At 52.1% G+C, this 23,304-nt stretch overlaps 1 protein-coding gene across 2 annotated transcripts in view; it reads left to right on the top strand.

The window, feature by feature from the left end:
• Positions 1 to 4,373: 4,373 nt before the first annotated feature.
• Positions 4,374 to 23,304, top strand: part of HS1BP3 (HCLS1 binding protein 3) — a 31,702-nt gene continuing 12,771 nt past the window's right edge. Inside the window, exons 1-4 of one of the 2 annotated variants that reach the window (XM_084793033.1) lie at positions 4,374 to 4,471; positions 8,800 to 8,965; positions 12,781 to 12,988; positions 15,563 to 15,785. In XM_084793033.1, the coding sequence (XP_084649159.1) occupies positions 4,440 to 4,471; positions 8,800 to 8,965; positions 12,781 to 12,988; positions 15,563 to 15,785 (629 nt within the window). In that variant the 5' untranslated portion in view covers positions 4,374 to 4,439. Of the gene's footprint in view, positions 4,472 to 4,904; positions 5,037 to 8,799; positions 8,966 to 12,780; positions 12,989 to 15,562; positions 15,786 to 23,304 lie in introns of those variants that run through there. The other variant, XM_084793034.1, reaches the window with a different exon arrangement.

The following is a 23,304-nucleotide window of genomic DNA, read 5'->3' as shown; positions in this document are numbered from 1 at the left end:
TGCTTCTTCGAGGACTCCAGTTGAACACCCGCAGCCTAGAAAGGTATGTGGCTTTTAGAAGAAATGGAGGCTGAGCAAAAGAGTGAAAATAAGCTGGCAGCTAAAAGAAGCCAGGCTCATTCTGTCCGAAAGGGAAGCAGAAGCAAAACAACAGAGCAGCGAGACAGACCAGCTGGAGAGGATAAGAAGGTGCAAAAGGAAACAGGAAGATGAAGGATGCCAGTGTGATGCTGCACACCTGTAATCACACACTCAGGAGCAGAGGCAGGAGGATCACTGCAAGTTTAAGGCCAGCCTGGTCTATCTAGTGAGTTCCAGGCTTGTCAGGGCTACAGAGTGAGACCCTATCTCAAAAATCAAAGCAACACAAAAGGATGGAAGTAGAGAAAGCAGGACAAACGAGAGAAATGAACTGCCAGGAATACAGGAGGAGGAAAGAAGAAAATACAGGAGTCAGAGAAGAAAGGAGCATCAGGAGGCACACAGGACTGAGAGACACGGAGGACTGACAGAGAGGGGACCTGCACCTGGCTGCTTATCTGCCATTTCGTTCTGTATTGGCTCACCAAACAGTGGCTATACATCACACACCAGATGACAGCGTAGGCATTGGAGAGGAAAAGCCTTCCTCTCAAGGACCCCTCAAAATAGAAGCAACAACTAGGGTACAGAAGGATGATCTCAAAGTCTCAAAGAGGCAGCAGGAACATGGAGAAGGGGGTGAATTCTGCTGTGGGCTTCCAGGCTGAGCACCACACTGCATTTTGAAGCTGCCAGCGTACCAACAGGTAACAATCTGAGAATCCCTTTCAACAGGCTCCCGCTGTGGTTCAGAACAACATGCCCGGCACAGAGAGTTCCCAGAAAGAGAAGACAGAAGCTGCAGCAGGCGGGGGACCTACCTGTCATGACTTCCCAGCACCACAGATTGGCCTCCAGGACTCGCTGCAGCTGTGGTGAATTCCCGCTCCTGAGGGCTATAGTCAAATGTCTGTAGCACATGGCCTTTCTTCCCGTAGGCCACAATCCTCCAGTCACAGCCAGCAGCCACGATGCTGTTGGTTGCCCAGGCCAAGGCATAGGTCAGGCATGGATGGTTAGCCAACTCCCCCTGCGACAGAACAGTTTGGTCTTACTTTGCGGTTTCCACCCCAGAAACTCCTCATTCTTAGCAGCTGATCCACACATTCTTGACCATCCCACTCGGAAGGGGGAAAAAAACTTCCTGTCAACATTTTCCCACACCAGCACACCCTAATCCTGAAGACTTCACAAATCATCCTCCATATCATGAACACACACATACCATATACACACATGTGCTGACTTTGTACTGTAAGGAAATTGCGGCAGTGGTGTGCTGGAGGTCTCTGCTATGTACTAACTAGTAAAGCCGCACAAAGGGAGACAGCACACAGTAACCAACTCTGTCTAGGCCCAAGAGCGCATATGGATTCTTTTTCAAGGAGACTACGTTTTACACAGGTAACTCACAATGTAAATGATTTATACAGTACCTAGTTATACAGAGTAAAACATGAAAGTTTTGCTTTATGTCTGTCTTTTCTTTTTCCAAGGAAATAGTTGACTTCTCAACATTTTATTTATTTGTATGTGTTTGATGTGTGCATGTGCATGTCTGTGTGTGTGTGTGTGTGTGTGTGTGTGTGTGTGCGTGCGCGCATTTGCATGTGTGCATGTGTGCACGCAGGGGTGAAGGACAAAGGATAACTTGCAGAAGTCACTTCTTTCCTTGCACCACATGGGTTCTGTCATATTTGGCACCAGGCACCTTTACCTGCTGAGCCATCTTGCTGGCCTGTTTTTCCCCTATGCATTTGTATGTCTATGTGTTACATAAACACACACACACACATATATACATATATGTTTGTGTATATGTATATATTTATATAAATGTAAATAATTTTCACTTTTTGTCCCCTTTAGAGTCTTTATTTCCCCCTCTCATGGGGAAGGGTGTGGCCTGGAAAAAATGTCTCCTTCCCACTCAGAACCCCGCATCCAAATCTTAGGTCTCCAGGTCCTGAAACCTCTCTTGTCCAAAACGGACTCATCATTTTACCACTTCAGGGCTCTTCCAAATGTCCGGCCATAATAAAGACCACTATCCAAACACTCACAGGAGCCAAACTCTAGCTTCATCTTCTCATTTTCTTTCTTTCTTTCTTTCTTTCTTTCTTTCTTTCATTTTTGGTTTTTCTGGACAGAGTTTCTCTGTGTAGCCTTGGCTGTCTTCGACTTGCTTTGTAGACAAGGTTGGTCTTGAACTCACAGAGACCCACCTGCCTCTGCCTCCCAAGTGCTGGGATTGCAGGCATGTGCCACTGCACCTGGCTTTTCAAATTTGTATTGCTTGTTTATTTATTTATTTATTTATTTATTTGAGGGGTAAGATCTCGTGTACCCCAAGCTAACTTGGCCTCAAATTCGCTGTGGAACGAATGACCTTGAACTTCTCATTCTCCTTCCTTCAGACCTCCTGAGCGCTGGGCTTCCAACCACGGATGGTTTACACAGGGCTGAGCATGAGCCTCAGGCCCTTGTGTATGTCAAGCAAGCAGCCTGAGAGCAGAGCTCAGCCATACACAGCATCTTGACTCCTCTGCTCCGGGGTTCTCACACCTGCCCTCAGCAGCCTTCACCCTTTCCCCCATTCTGGAGTCCTCTGCAGTTCTGAGCATCGTCACACACTGCCCACAGCTTAGCTGTCCAGGATGTCCTCTGGTGGTCAGCATCGGTGTCCAGGTCAGGCTTCCTCTGCTCAGGCGCTCCTCAGTCCTTCCTGGTCCCCCAGGCTTCTACCTGACATTCCTCCTGTCCCAGTTCACCTCTTCTCGTTTCTCCAGCACCCTGCTCCTTTATAAAGCCCTCTCGGACTCCATTTCTTTCTGCAATGGGCAGGAAAAAGAAGAAAGGAGATGGGAGGGAAGGGCGGGGAAAGACGAGGGTGGCTTAGGATGGGGCAGGAGGGGAGGTCATCTCTCTGGGTTAAAGCCTGTGATCGGGCTCATTAAAGCATGTTCCATGAAAGCCTGAACACCTATGTCTGTCCCCAGCCCAGAATCCAGGGTAGAGGAGAAAAACCAATTCCTGAGAGTTGTCCTTGACTCACAAGTGCAATGTTAACTGCCCATGCTTTTGCGCGTGCACACACACACACACACACACACACACACACACACACACACACACACACACACATACACACACACCAACAGCAGCAACAATAAAGTTTAACATTTTGAAATCTCTATTATTGTTACCTTGTCTCTAGACAAATCCAAAACACTGCCAACAAAGTGCATAAAAGTACATTTCACAAGGCAAGGCTTGCAAAGTCGTTTGTCAAACTTCTAAGATTAGCTGTGGGATTACTTCACTGAAGCACAGAGGACAATGACTTGAGTGGCCTGAGATGGTACCTAGATGGCATGGCCAGAGAGCCCGCAAGGTGACTCAACAGTCAAACCAGCCTCATGCAAACCCAAAGACCCGATTTCAATCCTCACAACCCTGTAAAGGTGGAAGGAGAGAACGGACTCCACAAAGTTGTTCTCTGACTGCCATATATGCGCGTGCGCACACACACATACACACACAAAGGAGAGGGCATAATATGTACCTTTGATACTTTAGTACTTCTGGTGTGGCCCAGCATCTGTAGCTATTTGTCACTGGGGAAAGCAAGGGACTCAGGACAGCAGTTTGTACCTGTCACCTGGCCCTGGTTCCAATCTCCTGGGCCACTGGCAGGAGACAGACAACGGGGTAGAGAGGTGAGTCTATTCCCAGTGGGTCCACTCAGGCAGCAGCATACAGAGGGAAACGCCCAGGACCTCCTCCTCAGTGCCATCACAAGCAAGCCAGACCACAGCCTTCACCAAGGTTCTACCTTCCACCAGAGTACATGCCGTGAGAAGAGAGAGCCGATGGTGAAAGGGACAGGAAACCTTAGGGAGAGAGCCAGAAAGAGAGTCGGTAGGTCTGAACATCTGATACTGGGGGCTGCTGTTTCACTGCACAGCCCCAAAGCATGAAGGGACAGAGAGAAAGACTCTCGACGGTGTGATTAGCATTAAGTGAAAACGGGTTCAAGGGAGAGGAGAGGATGCCTTTGCAGCTAGCCGTAAGAGAGAGGTTTGAGGACTAGCAACTGCCTGGAATTGTTCCGTGGCTAAGCAGGTACTGGGATTAAAAGGCATCGGTGTCAGATTTATAGCTATGGGGGACCTAAAGAGACAGCAACACAAGCCCCTCACTATTCTGAAGCTACGGAGGCTGCGATGTGCACGGCCGTTGCCACCAGGGGGCGGGCCAGGGCCGGGGAGGTGCTGCAGCGGCCGATTTGGGCGGGGCGGGCACTCAGCGACGCCCAAGACGCCGATCGCGTGACCACCCTCCCTCCCGCAGCCGACATGCAGTCCCCGGCGGTGCTCGTCACCTCCAGGTGAGCCAGATCCCCGACCTGTGTGTCCCAGATATCTCAGCTGCCTGGCGGTTTATCCGCTGCAACCCCACTACCCTGCGGACGTGGTGGCGCGCCATCAAGAGTCCCTGTTTTACAGACGAGGAAACTGAGGCCCCCTAGAGGACCGAGCACTCTACCAGGACTCCAGGAAGGCCTGGGACTGGCGAGATAGCTAGCGCTGGCTGGGACAGGGTCTGTACATGGGGATCACTTCTTTCGGTCCCCGAAACCACTAGCTCTGTGTGTACCAGATGCTAAGCTGCTAAGCACTAAAGACGAGGTGAATCAAACAAGCTGGCCCTGTAGGGGATACCCACACCAGAGTGACTTGTACTACGGGAGGGAGGGGGCAGCAAGTTCCAGTTGCCACGGGAACACACTGCTGCTGTTGACCGCAAACCAGGTAGAGTGGAGACCCTGGCAGTTGTCGCTGAAGGCCACTCAGGAGCTTCAGCAAAGGGGTCAGCGGCAGTCAGCGTCCCCCCAAGGCCACACCAGAGGAACACAGCTGGGGTGGAGCCTGGAAAAGAGACTGGAAAATCTGGTAGGGGTGTGGCCCTACTCTTCCCCCCCCCCCCACCATCCCACCCCCCACCCTGCTGTTTAAGTAACTCTAAAGTGATGAGCTTCAAGGATATTCGCAAACACCACTTTGTCCCCGCAACAGGAACTCTAGCTCAGATGCCAGTTTATTGTGTAAATGGATGCATTACCCATAAGTTCAGTTGTATTCCCAGTTTCCTGTCTGGTGTTGGGAGCTACTTGCTCTCCTCCTTGGTGTGGTTGCAGGTCACATCTGCAATAGAAGAGATGTCCCTACCACCCCGCGAGTTGTCTTCTTCCACTGAGCCTCAGTTTCCCTTTCTGTAGATGGAGGGCCCATACAGGCAGGTATGAGCAACACTAGCAGTAAGTGTCCCTGTAGGCCACACCAAGCAGACCCCTGCTTGTGAATTTAGTGCTGGTACCTAGGAAATGGAGCAGTGGCTTCCTTCAGTGCTAGCATGCCCACGGGTGGTAACAGCGTGCTGCTGATGGTGAGGGCAGAGGAGCCATGCCATGTCCATCATTCTGATAGTCACAGCAAACTCAGGGAGCTTGCCTTCAAGGAGTGCTGCCACCTTAGCAATCCCTGAGGTGGCCCTGCACCCAGGATCAACTGTTGTTTCCAGCCTCTTCCTGCTAGGCATTTCCCAAGCTTTACTCATATATCCAGCCAGCTGGTGTCTTGGGAGGGGTGCCGCGGGTTGGGGATCTCTTCTGTGCCAGATACTTTTTTTTTTTTTTTGAGACAGGGTTTCTCTGTGTAGCCATAGCTGTCCTGGACTCTGTTTGTAGACCAGGCTGCCTTCAAACTAACAGAGATCCACCTGCCTCTGCCTCCTAGGGATTGCCTGCTGGGATTGCAGGTGGGCACTACCTTGCCCCGACTCTGGTTCAGGTGCACCCTCAGGATGCAATAATGAGGCTTTGGTGGAAATAGGTTGCGTAGTAGGAAAATGCAAGCTATGTTAAGGACAGTAAATGCTGAGAAGGGAGGTGAAGTGATGCGGAGGTCAGGTGAGTGAACAGGCTCTTTCCCCAAGGGAAAGAACTACAGAAAGGAAATATTGAAATGTGTGCTCAGCAGAGAAGACAGAAAGAGCCACAGTCCAAAGGCCAGTGTGCCGACGCAGAGGGCATGGAGAGTGTGAGGCGGCCTGGAGAGGCCCGCAGTGGAGAAAGGTCATGAGGCTTCATTCTGAGTGTGACGGGAAGAAAGCATAGGCTGCGTGGCCGTGTGTGTGTGTGTGTGTGTGTGTGTGTGTGTGTGTGTGTGTGTAGGCATACAGAGACCCTATGGCTGATGTGCCCGTGTTCCGCAGGCACTGTGAGGCAGGAGCGGAGTGGCCCCGCTGAGGGGAGGAGGGGCTGAGGCTGATGTAGGCTCTCTGTGTGTTCTGAATGCTGAGCTTTGAGGTCTGCAAGTGGCGAGGTTGTGGGGGAGGGGAAGGTGTGGAGATCAGCTATAGGGCTATTCTGCCTGAGCTTACTGCTTCCTGGGACAGGGAGCAGGTGGAACAGGGGAGTCAGACCTGTTCATTGTAAAACACGATTGAGGGGCAGGAGAGCTGACTCAGCGGTTAAGAGCACTGACTGCTCTTCCAGAGGTCCTGAGTTCAATTCCTAGCAACCACATGGTGGCTCACAACCATCTATAATGTGATCTAATGTGCACCGTATATGTAATAAATAGATAAATAAATATTTTTTTAAAAAGAAGTTGCACTTCAATTTTAAAAAACACATGATTGACAGTCACATGGAGATGCTAGGTTACTAAGAGGTGGGATGGTTTTGGAAGGAAGAGTCTGGACTGTAGGTAGGAACGGGGCCGGCCTTGGCCCGGGGTACTATGGCCTTGAGTCTGGATGAGGCCTCTGCAGGGCAGCGGGAGCCACATGAGGGTGAGCTGTGAGAATAGAGCTAATAGAATCCTTAAGGGACCTGTGGCCACATCACAATTGAGCGGCTTGGCTTAGGACATAGGTGAGTGTATGCTGCCCGTGAGCCATAGCCTGCCAACTACGAGCTTTTGAGGTTCCAGTTGTATAGGAACGCACCCCGGCCTTGCAGGAGTTATCCGTAGCTGCTTTCCTTTTGTGTCTGAAGGCAGAGTTGAACAGCTGTAGGTGAAATAAGATAGCATGCAAAGCTTGCGGTATTTAAGGTCTCGGGCTTCAGATTCAGTGAGCCAGGCATATCGTTAAGTTCCCGAGTGATGCTTCCGCCATCTAGGGACCACATCTTGCGAACTCCATAGCCGGATGAGGTAGTGTTCCCGTGCTTACTGCTCTTGCCTAAAGTCAGTGATCAGGAGTTTCGGAGAGGGACGGGAAGGCATAACTGTGAAAATCCAGGAGGAACGAGGAAGTATAATTTGCCTGGGCTCAGAGGCAAAGGAAGCACCAAACAGGGCTTTTCTAAGGCAGCTCAGCCCTAGACGTGAAGACAAGGGAGCCAAACCTCAGATGTAGAGATTCGTGACCAATGCATACACTCGACTGCTAGTGTTAATACCACAGGGGACAGGGATAGGATATGTGAGGTCAGTTCCTGGTGCGGTTGGCTGTGTGACACCTCCAGGGAGAAGAGTCCATGGGGGGTTCCAATTGAAGCTTGATGATGCTCTCCCGTCTCCTGCCATTCAGGGTGAACAGCTGCCTCCATGTTGTCCCTTCCCACTAACCTCGGCTTCATTGCCTTAACAATCCTAAGGAAAAGATGCCTGGCTTCTCTATCACAGATGCCAGAGGCTGCCTGGGATTGCTCCCCGGAGCTCTGACAGTGAAGATAAGCTATTTCCTGTTGGGGCCTTTTTTCCTGTCTTTTAGGTGGGGCTGAGCAGTTGTGGTAACTTCATGGATTCCACCTGCTAGGAGAACCAGATGCTTCCCCCAATACCTTAGGGTCTAGTTTCCCTCCTCCCTCCTGTCCTTATGACAGCGGCACATGGTCTTCATTCAGTGTCAGAGAACACAAATGGTCATTTGGCCACTGGTAAAGAAGTGGCCTGGCTTAGTGTATCTCATCCTGCAGCATGTCTCTGCCCTGTGGTGCCTTGTGATGCTTCTCCAGAGACAGTCAGCTGGAGCCTGCAAAGGGATCCATGCTCGCTGATGCGCCTCGTATGGGATGAGAGTGTTCCCCATGTGTACGGGTCTGTACAGGCACTGGGCCCACACAGAAAAGCATATGTCATGCTTTTAGTAGGCTGCCCCAGACTTTGTTCCCAGGCATGCATGTGTGTGTGTGTGCATGCGTGCACGCTGCATTAAAAACACCCCATGGGCTCTGGTGGGCATTCATAGCTCTCTGAGAGCAATAGGTTGGTTAGCCAGCACGTCCTTGTATTTTCAGCCCAGAGAGGATGTTCAGACTGTAGCCAGGCAGGGGTATCTGTCCCCTAAGGGTATCCAGAAAAGGAAGATACTGTTTCCCTGCAGCCTTGGGTGTCAGTCCAGTTCCCTAGCTGGGCCAGCTCTCTTGGCTACTCCCTTTCCCTCTTTGGAACTGAGGAAATACGTCTGTCCACATTCCCTGCGCGGCTTCTTTCCTGCTCTGTCCTCACCGACTCAGGCTCCTTTCTTAGTCCACACACCCCCCACATCCCCCAAAATGTAGGGACAGACTGACAAGGACACATAGCTGAATGACCCAGCACCCAGTGACTGAGCCCCACTGACCTCTCGCCTGCATCTTCTCGTTGGGGGGGAAGCCTGCTGACTTGAGCCTGATCTCTACCTGCCTCCCTTCACCCCTTCCAGGCAAGTTCAGAATGTCCACACAGGCCTCGACCTGACTGTGCCGCAGCACCAGGAGGTGCGGGGTAAGATGATGTCCGGCCATGTGGAATACCAGATCCTGGTAGTGACCCGGTTGCCTGTGTTCAAGTCAGCCAAGCACCGGCCTGAAGATGTTGTCCAGTTCTTGGTGAGCAGGGGACCCCAGCCGAGATACTCTGAGGGTGTCCAGGCAGAGATGTCTGCCTCTCAGCGTACTGACCCTTCTCTGTATGACATGCACCCAGGGTGTGGAGTGTTAGACTGTGTGGGACGACTGGAACACCAGAACAGACGTGTGCTTAGAGTCCACAGGGAGGCAGATTTGTAAAGAGGCACAGGTAGTTACAGGAGCACATGGTAGACTGAGACTGTGTAGAAGGAACAGCCTAATACACCTTAGAGATAAGATTCTGGAAACTAGAGTGCTGTGGTGGCACACACCTGTAATCCCAGCACTTGGGGGAGGCAGAGGCAGGCAAACCTTTGTGAGTTCAAGGCCAGCCTGGTCCATAAAGCAAGTCCAGGTCAGCTAGGGCTACACAGAGAAACTCTGTCTCGAAAAACAAAACAAAGATTCTGGAAACTTCTTGGAAGAGGTGACAGCAGTTTCAAGAGTAGATGGTATTGCTGGATGGTGGTAGCGCACGCCTTTAATCCCAGCACCAGGAGGCAGAGGCAGGTGGATCTCTGAGTTCAAGGCCAACATGGTCTACACAGTGAGTTCCAGAACAGCCAGGGCTACACAGAGAGACCCTGCCTCAAAGAAAAGAATAGATAGTGTTAAGCAGCAGGGAGGAGGAAGGAGGGCCCCAGAAAGAGGGACTGGGACATGGGGCTGGGAATTAGGAGCCTCTGAGCAGTTCAATATGGTCTTGGGATAGCATGGGAGATGACAAAGGCAGATGACAAACAGGACAAGGTCGTACCTGGACTTATCTTGCAGCCAAGTAGTTTTAAGCAGGGAAGTGACAGTCCCATCTGCCTTTAACCAAAGAGTCTTAGTGGCAGCAAAGCATTGGGATCAGGAGAGAGGGAGCCCGGTTCTGAGGACAATACAGTGGGCCACCAGGCTAGGAGCCAGCAGGAACAGTGGGCGGGGCAAGGAGAGAGGGAGATGCTTACAGTGTGCAGCTTCCATTGGCCAAGGTCGGCAGCACTGAGGAGGGGCAGGTTAGAGGCTGCTGGTGGGCATGCAGAATTCACCCACTGCATGGACACAGGAAGCCTAGCATATGAGTGGGCCAGGCCTGAGCCTCAGGTGTTCAGACATCAGCTTAGAGGCCATGTTAAGACCTGGAAGTGCAGCCAGGTGTGGTGGCGCACACCTTTGATCCCAGCACTCGGGAGGCAGAGGCAGGTGGATCCAGGTGAGTTTGAGACCAGCCTGGTCTACAAAGTAAGTCTAGGTCAGCCAAGGCTACACAGGGAAACCCTGTCTCGAAAAACAAAACAAAACAAAAAAGAGCTGGGAGTTAATGAAGGTACCCAGACAGAGAGCAGAGGTAGAAAGCAGGGAGCCGAGCTCAGGAGGGGATCCTAAGGCACCAGCCGGCCAGCAACAGCTGAGTCTATCATCAAGGCAGAAGGGCGAGCCTGGGTGGTTGAAGGTATAGAAGCTAAAGGAACGAGGAATTTCAAAAGAGGCGTGATGTGTTCACACATTAATTTATCCTTTGGTCCCTTATGGAAGGGGTCCAGGCCTGATGAGCAGGAAAGACACACCTGGGAATCTTAGGATCAGAAAATGACCCAGAGTCTTCTTGGTTCCATGACTGTGAGCAGCCAAAGCAAAGGGAAAATGATGAATACACAGCTCCGTGACAGTGAGGGACCAAACTCTAAGGAGAATATATATGACAAATCTTTCTCTACGGGACATTCCAGAACAATGCTATTTTTCATCCGACTGCCCCCTTTGGACCAGCTCTTGGCTGAATGCAGGAGGCACATCAGCTGATGGCTCTGGGTCCGCTGTGTTCTGAGAGTGGATCTGCTCTGAGGGGCCATGTGCAGCTCCTGGTAGTGTGACCTCCCTCAGATGACCTGAGCTCAATGCATCTTCAGAGACAGGAGGAGGGGGAAAAAAAACCCAGACAAACAAAAACGGAGTGATGCTAGGGTCTGAGGGAGCCCTTGGGGTCCAGGGCAGCTTGCTCCGTCCCGCACAAAGGGCTGATGTCAGAGCAGGGTGAAGGATAGGTCACCTGTGACACTTCCACATGCCACACCAGTGCTATTCTGTGGATGCCCATGCCTTTTGGAGAGCATGCTGAGATGTGTTCAGAGCATAGGCATGCACATACATGGTGCCTTGCAGACCTTGAAGTACCCGAAAGGGCAAAGGAAAACTTATTTGCTCCCCAACACACTGTGTGGTATCCAGGGTGCAGTCCAGAGTTAATGCTCCCAAGTCTGAAATCCCCCCTGGAATTTTATGAGTTAGCTAAAAGAATTAGTGAGCATTTTGTGTCTATTCCTTAAAGGGATATATACTTAAAAAAAAAAAAGATATATACTTCTCAATAAAAGCAAGTATTTAGCTGCTAGCCATGAGGTAAAGCCAGCTCCCAGGGAGGAGCACTATATCTGAGATCTGGCAGACACCCCATGTCTCCTCACTGCACAGACATATATCAGAGGGCAGACAGCATTACTGTCGACTGTCGGCCCAGTGCTCCACAGTGCCTGCCACACAGAGGTACCTGGTTTTTTTTGTTGTTGTTGTTGTTGTTTGCTTTTTTTTTTTTTTGCGTTCCCACTTCAGCTCCCTGTTGCTCTTATCATGTTTTCTGGCAGCTGCCTGCTGTTCTGGCTAGAACACAAATGGATGAGAGGCCTGGATGGTGCAGGAGCCTGGCCTTAAATCTCCCTCCCTTGCCTGCTTTGTGGGTCTGTGGCCTGAGCCTGCATGGAGCAGGTAGGCCAGCAGGGGGCGCTCGTGCCTTACTGTGGCCTGGCTGCAGCTGCCTTACTTTATGGAAGCTGAGTAACTGGTGCTCTCCGGGAGTTTGGGGGGGGGGGGGGGGGGAGGGGTCTTCCTCACCTTTTCCTTTAGAGTTCATTCCAGGAATGTTCCAGAACCAGGCGCTTGTGCTCAACTAAACAATGGGCAGCAGCTTCCTTTCCCGACTGTACAGCCTCCTGCTGGTGTCTAGGACCTTAAAACAGCGGTGTGCTGATCAGCGAGATGTAACCTACACCCTAACAAGCAACCACCAGGCCTTCCTGAGCCCCAATGATGGGGGCACCCACAGTCCATCCTCATGCCAGTCCACATACACATAATGGTGCAGCCAGGCCTGGGGGAGCCCTCATCCTCTGAGGAGATGGGCCTCGGCTCCAGAGAAGCACCGAGGAGTCCAGGACTGAGATAAACCCAGGGTGTTGGTGAATGCTGGGGCCTAAGGCAACTGACTCCTGTCTCAGCCCATAGGCATTGTACAGATCCCAGCAGTGTCCCCAGACCCACAGGCCTAAGGCTGCTCACTGCACAGGGTCCAGCTGGGGACTTCTATGACGCCTGCCGACATGGCTCGCCTTTGCCACATGTCAGGACGGGCCCCACCAGAAGGCCTGTTCAAGGCAGAGAATGACCAAGATGCCCGTGCTGGGAAAAAGTGACTCACAGAGCTGTCACAAGATGGCCTGGCACCTGCCAAGTGCCAAACTCACTCTGCTAGGCTTCGGAAAGCTCAGAGTACAGGGAGGCGGTGGCCATTTGCAGGCCAGGTTCAGGTCCCTGTGTCAAAGGCCTTTGTACAAACCTGCAGCAGCACCTTAGGCCACTCTGTTAGTTCATTCTTCCTTACGACTCCGAGACGTCCCTGAGGACCAGAAAGTGAGACTGGGAGGTGCGCAGAGGGTTAGCAGGCAGGTCTACTCCAGACACCCACCTGGTCGGTGTTAGGAAGCCTCTCACCCTTGGCTCTTCTCTCAGGAAACCACGTGCTCCTGTCATTTCAGGTCTCCAAAAAATACAGCGAGATCGAGGAGTTTTACCAGAAACTGTGCAGTCGGTACCCAGCAGCCAGCTTGCCCCCGCTGCCTAGGAAGGTCCTGTTTGTCGGGGAGTCTGACATCCGGGAAAGGAGAGCCACGTTTGATGACATTCTGCGCTGTGTCTCCAAGGATGCCCACTTGGCAGGCAGCCCAGAGCTGCTAGACTTCTTAGGTACGGAAGGCATTGTCCCATGTCCCTGAGGTCTCTGCAGCCCAGACCCCACATCGCCACTGTGACTCAATGGCAGGCGCATCGCCACCCTCCATGGCCTGCAAGCTTGAGCAAGGCTGTTGAGAGGGTTGGGCCTCAATGACCTCCTAGGCTGTATAGTGAGCAGGAGACCCAGCCCTCAAGGGACTGACCCGGATGCCAGGTCGGCAGTCACAGAGTAGGTGACCTCACCATGGCCTTCCTGGCCATCCTCGTCACATATGCCCCTTCACTTACACATTTATGTGGACACAATTCCGCCTGCCTCCTGCCTACCAGACCTGGCGGCCTGTGACATTCAGGGAACACTGTACTTCCACACCCAGGCTGCTGGCCCATCACGCTCAGCCCATCCCCCACATACAGAGTGTGGCTGTGACCTGGCACCCATATACCCAACACTAGGACCTCAAGCTCTTCTGTATAGCATCAGGAAGCCACACCCACCCCTCACCCCATTCTCTCTTTCCCCAGTGTTCCCTATAAGAAAAGGGGTTTACTGATGAAAATCGTGGGGGCGGGGTTGTATGAACTAACGCATGTGAAGTGTTTCAAACAGAGCCTGTCATCAGCGATGAAAGCACCACCTCCCTCTAGCACTCCTGTCTACTTAAATCCCTGGGGGAAGCATCTGCCCATCGTGTCCTGAATGATAGGGCCAGGCTGCCCCTGTGGGTGGTGCCTGTCTGTCCCCTCACCTTCTCCCTCTTCCAGTCAGTCGTTTAACTTTGCTCTTTTCTAATCCCGTGGGTCCCCAGTTCTACAGGGTGGGGCATAATTCTCATAAACCAAATGTGAGGGTGAAGGGCGAAGAGCACTTAAGGTTTTAACTACTGAGTAATATTTACTCACTCACTCACTCATTCATTCATTCATTCATTCATTTGAGGCAAAGACTCTCTATAGCCCTGGCTATATTGGAACTCAATACATAAACCATGCTGGCCTCAGACTCACAGAGATCCACCTGCCTCTGCCCCCCAAGTGCTGGGATTAAAGGTGTGCACCACCACACCCAGCTGAGTGATTTTTATTTTTTCAGTGACTATTTTAGAGGATAACCACCCAGTCACCACTGCTTGCATAGAGATGAAGAAACGGTCCAAACCCACGCTTCTCAAACTGTCCATGGGGGAGAACACTAGCTATTTATTCCCAGCCTCTCACAGACAGATACGTTCACAAATACTGCAAGCTCGGAGGCTGCGATGATGCCAAGCCTCTAGGGACATTTCTGGGGGCTTGCTTCCCCTGTCTGAACTTAACTTGTCACAAACACCTGTCTCTGGACCATGCTTTGAGAAGCACTGATGTAAGCCCAGTTGTCCTGGGGCGATTCCCAGGTTGTTCTGGAACCTTCCACGTTCTCATTGCACTCATCCAGGTGGTGATCTGATAATACAGGCCCTTGGAGTTGTCTGTTTATGGTTAGGCTGGCAGAGGCCCTTATGGGGACTTACTATTGCAAAACATTCTGAAATAGTCCAGTTCAAGCCTGGCAAGTGTACTTTACCACTAGGCTGCTGGTCGTGGGCGGGGCCTTTTCTGTGATACAGATAACCCTGGGTGTTGTGGCGTGCTGTCCTCGAGCACAACACAGCTGTTGCTCTCTTGAGATCTTAGCAGCTGTGATCACTAACCTTCCTTCGTGGGGGTGGAGAGACTCCTAAGGCCCCACCCCTCCTCATGGCACAGATAGGGCAGAGAGAGGGACAGACAGACTCATGGATAGATGGATGGATGGACAGATGGACAGACAGACAGATGGCAGATTGATAGATGGGCAGATGGGCAGACAAATGAGAGGTGGGTGTTTGGATGGACAGATGATTAATGGATGGATGGACAGATGATTGATGGGTGGATGGGTGTACAGACGGACAGATGGAAAGATAGACAGACAAGAAGAGTTGTTAGGAGGGATGCTTTTCTTACATGGTATAACTGCTTATAAGCAGCCCATGCTCCTCCATGTGGCCCCAGTTAAACTCAGCACATTAAGCAGACGTGGGTGGACTCCTCCTTTTGCTCTGCAGGTGGCGCTCTAGCTAGGATGAGCAGGGATTTGTCCATGTCTCCCTGAGAAAAGTTCATGAAACACTGAGCCACAGAAATTCTGAAACCCCTGCCTTTGGCTTGTCCTGGCATTCCCCCATGGCTGGGCAACACCAGCCAATCACTTAGGGGGACAGCACAAACTCACCACTCGGGTTGAAGCAGAATTTGGTTCCAGGAGGTTTCAAGAAGCCCTCAGCCTCAGGACCTGGCTTAGAAGGGTGGGCATCACAATGTCTCCTTGAAAGTGGACATCAAGCCAGGCAGTGGTGGCACCTGCCTTTAATCCCAGCACTCAGGGACTCAGGAGGCAGAGTCAGGCGGATCGCTGTGAGTTCGAGGCCAGCCTAGTCTACAAAGCGAGTCTAGGACAGCCAAAGCTACACAGAGAAACCCTGTCTCGGGGCCGGGGGGCGGGGGGGGGGGGAAGCGGGAGGGAGAAAGTGGACATCAAGTTCTTGTTTTCTTTTTCTTGCCCAGGCACCAGATCCCTGGGGGCTACAGGCCTTGCCACCAGAGATCCCTCTGTCGTGGATGACACAGCCAGCCAGCCAGGGGACAACGATGAGGCTTTTGACTTCTTTGAGCAGCAGGATGAAATGCAGCCGCCCACACAGGGCCTGAGCAACAAAGATGTGGAGAAATCCTTAGAAGAAGAGGAGGAGGAGGAGGAAGAGGTACTGGACCCCCTGGGCATCATGCGGTAGGTCTCCACTTCTTCCCATGTCGTTTGTTCCAAGGAGTCTGGGCCATGGGGCCTTAACCTGGTGTGCTCCACCTCAGTATCACCTTTCTTTTTGGCTGGGCTTAGACTCACCCACACTCCCTTGTCATTTCTCCCATCCGTGGCTAACTCCACAGAGCTCTTCCCACGATAGCTCAGTGGTACAGGCTGCTGGACCCGATCTGCCGGCACTTGGACCTGGGTTCTCCTTCTTATAGAGTGGGTGGCAATGTGACTTGTTTGCCCCTGAGCATGCCTCACCCGCTGTAAGGCAGGATTGACCTCGGCTCCTCCAGGGCTGTTGAAGGCCTCCGTGAACATACGGGTGTAAGCACCAGCAGGTGCTGACTGGAGTGACAGGACACTGTCCCTTCACGTGCACACACACACACCCCAGTAGAAGATGAAGGGGCAGACCAGCTAGGTTTACTCCTCTCTGATGCATTTAGCCAATCAGTGCGCTGCTCCTGAGCCCTGGCTACATGGACCACCCTGTGCTGGCCATGGGGGCAGTGCCCAGGCCGGAGGAGGAGGTGCAGAGCCAGACACCTTCTGCCACACGCCCTCCCGTGGACGTGGGCTGAGTACCTAATCACTTCCCTAATGGAAACCTGCTACTCAGCCATCCCAGAATTTTTTTTTTCCCTTCTTGGCTCAAGCAAAGAGCAACTAATGTTTTCTGTGCTGGGCATAATACTCTGTACTTCACATACTGTGCCTCATCTGTTCCTTCCCTTGCTTGCAGCAGCTGAGGGTAAAGAATGGTGCCCGGATTGGCACAGAGTCTGAGGGCTTACTGCTGGGGCCTGAATCCCAGCTCCAGCCGTCAGTAGCCAAGGCTCCCTGGCAAGTTGCCTCTTTCTTCAGTTTTCCCCCAAGTAAATGGGCTCTTGACCAGGGCTCTGGGGATGATTAGCTAGGATGCAGAGACGTTAACACTAGCCGTCATCATAGACTCCGCTTTAAACAGAACCTGACCACGGGCCAGGTCATCCCTTCTCGACTCTGGGACAAATAAATAGGTCTTGAGGAATTTACTGCCATCCTCAGTATACAGACAGAGGGAGGCCTGCCTGAAACTAGAGCCACCAAAAGGATTGGAGGCACCGTCAGTGTGACAACATACAGAATGAGGTCCCCAAAATGCTGCTACACCCAGCATGGGACTTCCTCCCCAAGTGTGACACGTGAGCCGTGGGCTGCAGGGCTGAGAGACCACCACAGAGGAGGTGAGGCCTCACAATGGGCAAAGGTGTCCAGGCTCAGAGACAGCAGCAGGCCCAGGGGAATCAGTGTCCTCTCAGTAGCTTCCAGCCAGTGCAAGGGGTCGGGTCCCCAGGGACAGGCAGTAAGGATACCAGGGTGACATGGGAAAGGATCCTATAGTGCCTACTCCTTATCAGCCTCTCCCAGCCCTAGGGCCCTGCCAGGGCTTTATTTTGTTAAGGATAAGGCGCTGTTTGAACTCACGCCATCTGTCGTTCTCAGCAACCACAAGCAGTGCCAAACTGAAATGGACATTTGAGGCCGCACCAGCCTTTGGCTGAACAACTTGGTTATCGAAGTGGCTCCTTTTTTGGGTAGGAAAATGCTCTTGGGGTTGGCAAGTGCTGCGGTGGATTTCTTACTCTAGTAGCAGAGTTGGGGGGTGGGGTGTTAGGCTGCATGACAGCCAGCCTAGGACCACCTGCAGCGAGCTTTGTGCTCTTGGGGGGGCCCTGGCTCCAGGATTCCGGGAAACTTACACCAAGAGGTCTCCCCTGCCTGCCAGATTTTCTTTTAAGGACCCATGTGACACCAGTTGGTATTATCGGCTCTGTCAGGAATAATAAGTAATGTTTTTTTTGAGAGCTTTTTTTTCAATGCCAGGAACTGAGCTAATTGGCATTTGCTTGCGGGAGCTCATGTTACCTCTGAGACGGCACTTCTGAAATCGCCTGTGACCCGCGGTAAATGTTGTTGTATGTCGGGACACACGTGTGTAGGCTTCATGTGAGACCAGGCGAGGTTCAAGAACATAGGAAACCCCATAATTGCACTGGGCGCTGATGGCTCCTACACTGCTTCATTTGTGAGAAGATTCATAACGTGCAAAGCTGCTTTCTGGGACGCCTGGGAGGCTGACACTGGCACCGCTCTTGTTTTCTGCGGTAGGACACTGAAGTCTAGCGTCAGGTGGCTTGAGGTCATTCATACAGCCCCAAATGGCAGAACAGGGCTTGAGGTCACCTGCAGTCATCTTTTGGCGATGTGGCAAGAGCTAGGGGAGGGAAATCAAATACTCACGGAGCAGGGACGTGGTCAAAGTCTGGCGTTCTAGTTCGGTTTCTATTGCTGTGATAAAGACCATGGCCAAAACCAACTTGGGGAAGAGAGGGTTTCCTTGACCTACACTTCCAGGTCACAGTCCATCACTGAGGGAAGAGAGACAAAGATGGAAGCAGAGGCTACAAGGAATGCTGCTCACTAGACTGGATCTCCTGGCTTGCTCCATTTGCTTTTGCTTTTTTGTTGTTGTTGTTTGTTTGTTTGTTTGTTTGTTTGTTTTTCAAAACAGTGTTTCTCTGTGTATGTAACCTTGGTTGTAACTGGACCTCACTCTGTAGACCAGGCTGGCCTCAAACTCAGAGACCCACCTACCTCTGCCTCTACCACCAGCCTTCAGTTTGCTGTCTTATATAACCCAGGCCCACCTACCCAGAGCTGGCACTGGGCTCTCCCTCCTCAGCCATTAATCAAGAAAATGCCCTACAGACTTCCATGAAGGCAATCTGATGGAAGCATTTGCTCAGCTGAGGATCCTCATAAGGATCTCTACCTTGTGTTAAGTTGACCAAAAAAAATTAACCAGGGCACCTGGTATGTGACAGACACTCGAGGTCAGGTTTCCCACTCAGGGACATGAGGGTTGCCCACCTCACCCTTTGGTGGAGTATTCTTGTTATCCACGGGAGGTTTATATTCTAGATTCCTCTCTCTGCTCCTCTGCACACACAGTACCACCCACTCACTCTACTTCCCCCCCTACACACACACACACACACACACACACACACACACACACACACACACACACACACACACACACACACACACACACACACACACACACACAAACCCCCTCTCCCAAGCTCAGCTCCAGGCCTAACTCCCCACCCATCTGGAGCAGCAGCCTTTCTTGTGCTCAGCCGCACACATTCCCTGCTGTGGCCACAGGGAGGCGCTCAGGCTCCATTTCAGAACTGTCTTCAAGGGTGGGAGCAGTTGGCACAAAGCTGAAGCCTGACTGGCCTGGTGGCTTTTCTTTGTCTCTTCAACCTGCCTCTGAGTAGGGAAAAGTCAGCCTCGGTAGCCGGTTAGGGCACAGAGAAAAGCCTACACCCTAGCCCATTCAAACAGCATCGCTCCTTAGTTTTGGGGTTTTTCTCTGACCCTGTCTGGGCTCTAGACATAGTGTACATACTGTTTCACACTCTGCTTTTCCAATTAGTGTTCTGTCTCGGGTGCCTTTCTCTGTCATACATACTTTCCTATTTAATTCTATTTTAGCATCTTTGTGGATCTGAGAAAATTGTGCCTTGTGCTAGGAACATTTTTCACTGTGACGGAAAAAAAAAAAAAGGACCCTGGTTGGTTGTTGGGAGCAATTGGAAGAACAGGAAGAAGTGTTTTCCCCAGGAGCACAGACATTTTACAAGCTCCGCGTCTCCTTTAACAATGGGATTATCTCAGATCTGTGATTTCCACCGTCTGGTGTCTTTGTTAGGTCCCCCTCCAGATCAATGCTGTATCACCCCAGACTCTGAGCAAGCCCGTCGGGCCCAGGCAATGTAAGTGGCACTGTCAGGTCCCAGTGTGTGGTCACTGTGGTGCTTTCCATGGACTTCTGCTATCGCAGGCAGGAACTCATGGAATTCACGGGTACAGTGCTAACTTTTCGCCTAAGTTACAGGCCAAAGCTAGGTCCCTGCCGGCTCTGCAGGGGCCTCTGGCTGATAAAGGCTCCTTGGGGGTGCGCCTTTGCCCTGTCAGAGGTCCCCCTTCTCTTCCACCCTGCCCATCAAAACACCACTGCCTGCCACTTCTTCTCCAGCCTGCTTGCTAGTGACAGGGGACGCAGCTGGCTCCTGTCCCTGCCTGTCTGTGAAGTGGCCTCTCAAACTCTCCAAGGGGAGGGCCCAGGACTCAAGTGGAGAAGACCTTTCCTTGGATACTGTTTCATCATTATTTTCATGTAGATTTTGCTTCATTTTTTCCCCCTTGAAATAACTGCTTTTGTTGAGTGTAATAATAATGATTGCTTTTTTTGTTTTTGTTTTTGTTTGTTTGTTTGTTTTTTGTATTTGGATGAAATTTCTGCTCTGGGATGATCCTTCAATCTTTGAATGTCCGTAGAGCCCCTGTTGGTCCTCCTAGATTTGCACACCGAGCATCTAGAATCCATAGTAGGAGCTCTGGGGAGGAGATGGCTTCAGCCTTGCCTGCTTCCTGTCTCCAAGCAACCCGGAAATGGCCTTCCTTGGTGCTTCTTGCTAAATAAATAACACTGCCATCACTCCTGTTTGGGGCACTTTGAGCCGGGAGATGAGGCGTTTGCTGGCTACTTTTTTACAACAGAGAGCAGTTGGGGGCTGTGTTTCGGCCTAGAACCAGGTGGGGATATAGACTCCCAGGCCCCGCTCAGCCCTGCGTGGAACCCCAGACCCTGTCTAATGAGCCCTGTGTCTGTCGTGCTTATTCATGTTGCAGCCGCCCAGGCACTGGAGTATGCAGACATCTGAGAGATGCCCTACATAGCGCAGAGGGCAGAGGTGGACAGGGAGTCCCCCAGCCACCCTCTCCCATAGTGCACAGGGCAAGGGTGGACAGGGCATCCCCCAGCCACCCTCTCCCTTTGACTCTCTCTGCTGCCTGTCTCCCACTGGAGAGCTTCTCCGAGGACCAGATACCCCAGCGGGGACCCCTCAGGAGAACCTCCATGGTCCCAGGTCCTGGCTGGCCCGGAAGCCAAGAGGGAGGCAGAGTCAAAACATTGAGCCACCCTTACCAAGGGGCACAGTTATTCCCTGCTATAGCTCTTCCCACCAGGCTCTCAGTGCTCCCAGCCCAGCCTTAATAAAGGGACCCGGGGACTACACTGATGCTAGCACAGTAGTTCCTACCTACCCGCCCCCCCCCCCAATAGCGAAGGATTCTTTTCAAGAGGGAAGCTTTACACAGACTCTTAATGTCAAAAACAGACCCAAGTAGAATTGTCTCCATCCCGACAGGCATGGGAACTAGATCTTTGTCTTCTAAAGTGGTCCTAGATAGCTTTTAAAGAACCTGGACCTCTTGTAGCGAAGTTCGAAAGCCAGTGAGAAAGCTGCAGCTCCAAGATGTATGGCCACCCCCAGAGTCGGATTCCACACTCCCCAGCTCTGAAGCAGGCCGCGGGCAGTTTGCTGAAGAGCTGTGGCCTCTTCACTTGTGAACCGGTTAGGGTTTCAAATGCAAACGCAAAGGGGCCTCCAGTTGGGTGGAGCGAGGGTTGTCCAGACGTCCAGGAACTTTTACCATTCCCATCAAAGCTCCAAAGGGTATAGGCTCGAAGAGTCAAAGAGGAGGAAAGGAAAGCTCTTGGTAAACTGCTGTAACTGGTTTGTACTCCTCCTGAGGCCTTCAGAGAGCATCAGAAGAATTCTAGCAGGCAGTGTGCCTACCTCCCATTGGCATGCAAATCTCAGCACCAGGGAACGGCTTAAAGAAGTGCAAGCCGGGATTGCACCTCCTGCCAGGTGCACCCCACAGCTGGAGGAGGCAGGCTTGCCTCCCACAGCTCTGCCCGTGGCAAGAAAGGTTTTGTTAGGCAGAGCTCACAATAGAACTGATGCTTACCTGGTTCCTCAGGGACAGAGTCACTGGAGGCCGAGCCTACCACACTCCTGCCTGAAGCTGCCCCCAACATCAAATGTTCATCGCAGTCTGTGTTCAATGGGAGGTTTGACTCCGTGTTCTGGGTCATAGAGTTGAGGAGCATTTGTGAGTTAGCAGCGAGCATCTGGACAGTAGGTGTTTCAGTGACCAGGGGGGTGGTTCAGGAACTTTCCCATCTTGCCCAGCTGAGACCACTACTTGTGTCAGGTCTGGACTTCTCCAGCTTCTTGTTTGTTTCTTTGCTTGCTTTTTGAGACAGGGTTTCTCTGTGTTTCCCCGGTTGTCCTAGAACTCACTCTGTAGCCCAGGCCGTCCTCAAACTCAGAGATCTTCCTGCCTCTGCCTCCCGAGTACTGGGACTAATGGCGTGTGCTACCACCCTCCCCCACCCCACCCCACCCCCGATGTTTCCATTTTTGTCCACTTGCTCTCTGCTTGGATGACATGGGTGATGACGGACAGCTCTTCAACAGTGGCGGTCAACTTCCTCAGCCATGCCAGCCACTAGAATACGGTGGGAAGCTGATGGGGACGGAAGAAAAGACAACTCAAGTAAGAGGGAACAAAGGCCTCTTGCTCACTCAGCAGTAGCCAGGTGGGGGCGGGGGGGGGGGTGTGTGTGAGAAGCCTCACAGACAAAAGAGACGGTAGGGCTGGACCGTCACTGGGGGGTCTGTCATCTTGAGCATCTCAAAGCCGGATGTCCTGGGCCTTAGAGAACCCTTAGAGGATCGTGAAGGGTGTGTGTTTGCCTGGCTCTCTCCGATTGGTCCCACTAAATTGGAAGTGAAGGTGACAATTAAGCAACCTGGCAGGTATTGATCATGCTTGGCCACTGGGGACTGGCATCTGCAAAGGGCTACGGTTTGGCTTCCTGAGCTGTTTGCGGCAGGCTCTGGTCAGAGCGTCTATATAACCTGCCCCCCCCACCCCCCCTCCCGTCCCCTGTCCCCTGTGTATATTGTTATCTCCTGGAATAATGACAGCATGACCAGAGCTGGGTATTCACCTTAGAGCAAAGGGTCACTACCACCTGCCCCCGCAGGTGACACTATTTGGTGGGTGTGAGGGCAGGGAAAATGAAATGTTGTCACCATAATCTAAGAAGAGGGAGTTGCTACAGAGGTCCTGGTCCCCGGGGTAGAGCTTCACTCGGAGAAGTTTAGAGAGGCTTCGGTTGCTGCCGCTGGGATCCACAGCAGTTAGGCCTCTCCAGGGTGGTTCTTCACACCTGGGCCTGTTTCCTTGTTAAGCCCATAATCATAAACTGGGCAGCATCAAACAGCGTCAAGACCCTAGCCTTGCCCAGAGCTGCCTGCACGCAGGCTGCAGGGTGATTTCTTTGTAGCTCTTCCTCCTAATTCCCATTTGCCAGATTAAGAAAATTCACCAAGAGGCGGTGAGGCCAACCCAGGTGTGGCCAAGCCGTGGCCACCTGTGCACATCCAGTCGTTCCCTGAAGTTCCAGCGTATTCCAAGAGGCAGCATGACCCTCTCTTTCCTGGCAATTGCTGCTCCAGGGAAGCTATGTGTGGAGCGCTACAGGTAAAGCTGTCCAGGGATAAAGTTCAGAAAGACTTTT

The sequence above is a fragment of the Acomys minous genome (genome assembly GCF_964271855.1).
Source record: "Acomys minous genome assembly, chromosome: 8".
Classification (NCBI taxonomy): Eukaryota; Metazoa; Chordata; class Mammalia; order Rodentia; family Muridae; genus Acomys; species Acomys minous.
The sequence above is the reverse complement of the archived record's forward strand: the minus strand, read 5'-3'. Positions and strand labels throughout refer to the sequence as shown.